The 3,893-nt window shown below is 55.3% G+C and overlaps 1 protein-coding gene across 1 annotated transcript; it reads left to right on the top strand.

Moving 5' to 3' along the window:
- Positions 1 to 302: 302 nt before the first annotated feature.
- PRMT6 (protein arginine methyltransferase 6) lies at positions 303 to 1,841 on the top strand. The gene has a single exon (XM_036452889.2). The coding sequence runs from the start codon at positions 328 to 330 to the stop codon at positions 1,528 to 1,530; it is 1,203 nt and encodes a 400-aa protein (XP_036308782.1). The 5' UTR covers positions 303 to 327; the 3' UTR covers positions 1,531 to 1,841.
- The last annotated feature ends 2,052 nt before the right edge of the window (positions 1,842 to 3,893 follow it).

The raw sequence follows: 3,893 nt of genomic DNA, 5'->3' as shown, positions 1-3,893 counted from the left end.
CAGAACGTGGGCTTTGAGTTTTGAGTGGGCGTGCCCACTGCAGGAAGAGAGAGAGGAAGCAAGAGAGAGCTGGGGGCTAAGGAAAGGCGGGGGGGACTAAGAGAACCCCAGACTGTGGGGACTAGGGTAGGAAAATGACTCTGGGACATCAAATTCGAAAGAGTTGAGCCCAGCTCAGAGGCAGCAACTGGCCGCCACTGGCCCCGGAAACCCTCAGGAAGAGGCAAAGGCCAGCGCGAACTACAAGTCCCAGAATCCCCCGCTTCCTAGCGCCGGCGCCGCACCCCGCCGCGCAACGCCTGCTGGGAGTCGGCCGGAGCCGCCAAGATGTCGCTGCCCAAGAAGAGAAAGATTGAGTCGGGGGGCGGCGGTGTCGGCGGCGAAGGAGGAGGAGGGGAGGGAGCCGAGCAGGAAGATGGCGGAGAGCGGGAGGTGGCCCGGCCGCGACGCCCGTGGTGCCGCCGGCAGGAGCGGGACCAGCAGTACTACGAGTGCTACTCGGACATCTCGGTGCACGAGGAGATGCTGGCCGACCGCATCCGCACCGAAGCCTACCGCCTGGGCATCATGCGCAACGGCGCGGCGCTGCGGGGCAAGACGGTGCTGGACGTGGGCGCGGGCACGGGCATCCTCAGCATCTTCTGCGTGCAGGCCGGGGCGCGGCGCGTGTACGCGGTGGAGGCCAGCGCCATCTGGCAGCAGGCCCGGGAGGTGGTGCGGCTCAACGGGCTGGAGGACCGGGTGCACGTCCTGCCGGGGCAGGTGGAGACGGTGGAGCTGCCGGAGCAGGTGGACGTGATCGTGAGCGAGTGGATGGGCTACGGGCTCCTGCACGAGTCCATGCTGAGCTCGGTGCTCCACGCGCGGGCCAAGTGGCTGAAGGAGGGCGGGCTGCTGCTGCCGGCCTCGGCCGAGCTCTTCCTGGCGCCCGTCAGCGACCCGACGCTGGAGCAGCGCCTGGGCTTCTGGGCCCACGTGAAGCAGCTCTACGACGTGGACATGAGCTGCCTGGAGGCCTTCGCCACGCGCTGCCTCATGGGCCCGTCGGAGATCGTGCTGCAGGACCTGTGCGGCGAGGACGTGCTGGCCCGGCCGCAGCGCGTGGCGCACCTGGACCTGGCCCGCGCGGGGCTGGAGCAGGAGCTGCAGGCCGGGGTGGCGGGGCGCTTCCGCTTCAGCTGCTACGGCTCGGCGGCCATGCACGGCTTCGCCTTCTGGTTCCAGGTGACCTTCCCGGGAGGGGACTCGGGGAAGCCCCTGGTGCTGTCCACCTCGCCCTTCCACCCGGTCACGCACTGGAAGCAAGCCCTCCTCTACCTGAACGAGCCGGTGCAAGTGGAGCAGGACACGGCCATCTCCGGGGAGATCACGCTGCTGCCCTGCAGCCACAACCACCGGCTCCTGCGTGTGCAGCTGAGCTACAAAGTGGGCGACGAGGAGGAGAAGGCCAAAGACTTCTCCATGGAGGATGGGCAGTGGCTTCTCTCCCAGCAGCTGCCCCCCGAGGAGGAGGCCAGGCTTTCCCGGTAGAGGCGAAGCGGGGGAGGCCACAGCAGAAAGGGAGATCCCGCCTGCAAAACTCGGGGGGCATTATGTTCTGTCTGCCTTTTCCCTCCTGGCTCCTGGAGAGACTGACTGACTGCACTCTCCCTTGTTCCTGGCGACATTTATTTTAAATATGACCCCGATGCCCCCAGCGATGAAAACAGCGTGTTTATGAGTAGGCTTTTGAGCCTCAAAAGTATGTGGTACCAAGCACTTGTATTTCAGTTTGTTTGTTTGTTTGTTTCACGAAAGAAAAAACACGTAATAAAATGTCTGTATGAAAGTTCCATGCAAAACCCTAACACCTCACACCTTCTTGAAGCCGGAAGCCGCGGAGACAGGGAAAAGGGTGTATAGTTAGAGGCCATACATTCCCGGTCTGGCTTTCCTGCCTGTCCAGGGCCATATTCCTTCCTTCTCGGAATTCCTTTTCTTCCCGGGGGCCTCTAGGCTATAGTACTGGGAGAGGGAGGAAGAGGAGGGGGTAGGTTAAATAACCCTGTTCTCACACTTACTGGTAACTAATTCCATAGGGTGCTCAAATTGTTGAACAAACTCATCGTTAAGCAGCCAGTCTAAGAAATCAAGAAAGAGACCTGCAAGTGAAGTGGTAGAGAACTTTTTTTTTTTAATTCTTGTCTTTACTGTTAAGCTTTCATCAAGAAACTGTCCCATGTATTTTCCATAATTTTATGGAACAGGCTGAGAGATGGGCTCAGAGCCTGGCTCAGGCCCTCTCCATCCATCCCCCTGGGGAAATCAGTTCCACTCACTCACTGAAATATGTTCTCAGCTGGAAGAGTCCACTTCTCCTTTAAAACTTCCTCATTTAGGCAGATCATCTCTCACTTGGCCTACTTACGGTAAATCAAATGCAAGTTCCCTTTTTAACACGAAAGTTCCCTTTTTTCTTTTTAGCTCAGCCAACTGTGAAAGTTGTGAATTCAGGGAAGTCATTTGTAATGAAGTGTGAGTCATGTTATCCAATTTTTTTCGCTGATGCTCCCCCCTCCTCCCCGTGGCAAATAAAACATTGGCGTTCTGTCTGGAGAGATGAACGAAGACGTTGAGTGTGCTGAGGGATGCTGGTACACTTCAAAGTGTGAAAGCCCCTTCGGAGGACAGCTCCGGGGTCACGCTGCGTGTAGGGATTTATTTATGTGCCAGCGGGAAACAGGTGTGAAAACTGGTCCTCTGAAGTACTCCACCAGCTTTGTTCATAACACCCCTTGATCCAACACCTATTAAAGCACTTAAGTATCATAACTAATTTGCTAAAGTTTGGTGACCACAGGAATGTCTGTCATTATGAAGGGAAACAGAAATGTACAAAAAAACAGAAGATCCTCCAGCAGCAAGCAGTGCAATCACAGCTGCTGGCCTCCACGTGTGCAGGGAGTTAGCAGCCTACGTGCATGGTGCAGCCAGAGCAAGCCTGGTGTGGTTTGAGCTGGGGCCTGAACAGCTGCTTATTTTAGGGTCAGCGCTATTGTAAGTGGGACATTTATTTAGGATTTAGGGTACAGTTTTGAATCAAGTTCTGGTGTTTATGTTTTCTGGATGTTTTGTTTTTTGTTTTTAACTTGTTAGAATAACTTTTTTGCTGTATGGGCCAATGAAATCATCTTTCAAGTTCCCTTTTTAAACATGGTTTTTTGAATATATGTCCTACAGAGTTCTTAATACCAGTATAAGCACACAAAGGGAACACTGGTTAAAACTTGGGAGAACTTGAGAAGTAAAAGGTATTTCATCATCGGGCAAAGTAGGCTTTAAAATCCCCACTGTTGCTGTTTCCTCCGAGAAAAAGGAGTTAGCATAGAAATACAGCTACTAATGCAGTTAGTCAAGAGGCAGCAGTTTAAGGCCTGGACCCCGGAGCCAGACAGCTCCTGCTGCAGCCCCAGCTCCGCAGGTGGTGTGACCTCCAGCAGAATCCCTACCTGCTCTTCTCCGGTGCTCTCAGGCCAATAGGGGAGAACAATTGGAAGGTGAGGGAACACGTTAATACATATGAGCACACAGGGCCTGGAAGAAGACCTCAGTATTTCCTGGCTGCTGCCATTGTGAGAAAGTAATACACAGGCCTGGAGCAGTTGGACAGACAAAACTGGCTGCAGGACAAGGGCTGAACATGGGTTTTGTATGGTCTTGTTTGACAGCTTCCGCAGGGCTGTCTGTGAGAGCAATGTGTGAGGGCCCCAGAGGACCTCCTAAGGAAGCCCAAGCCCTTTGGCGCCAGGAGAGCTGCAGGAGGAGGAGCTTGGGAGATGCCTCCGCCCCCAGGCGCGGTCCAGTATTTGTAGGAACCACTGCTGATTGCGTAGGGTCCTGGGAGCCGCGGGGGA

This window comes from Pipistrellus kuhlii, unplaced genomic scaffold (genome assembly GCF_014108245.1).
Source record: "Pipistrellus kuhlii isolate mPipKuh1 unplaced genomic scaffold, mPipKuh1.p scaffold_m20_p_24, whole genome shotgun sequence".
Taxonomy (NCBI): domain Eukaryota; kingdom Metazoa; phylum Chordata; class Mammalia; order Chiroptera; family Vespertilionidae; genus Pipistrellus; species Pipistrellus kuhlii.
This window is presented reverse-complemented; position numbering and strand designations above follow the sequence as displayed.

What these genes read in the sequence shown, in the direction of transcription:
- PRMT6 (XM_036452889.2), top strand. Translation starts at nt 328, where the DNA reads ATGTCGCTGCCCAAGAAGAGAAAGATTGAGTCGGGGGGCGGCGGTGTC.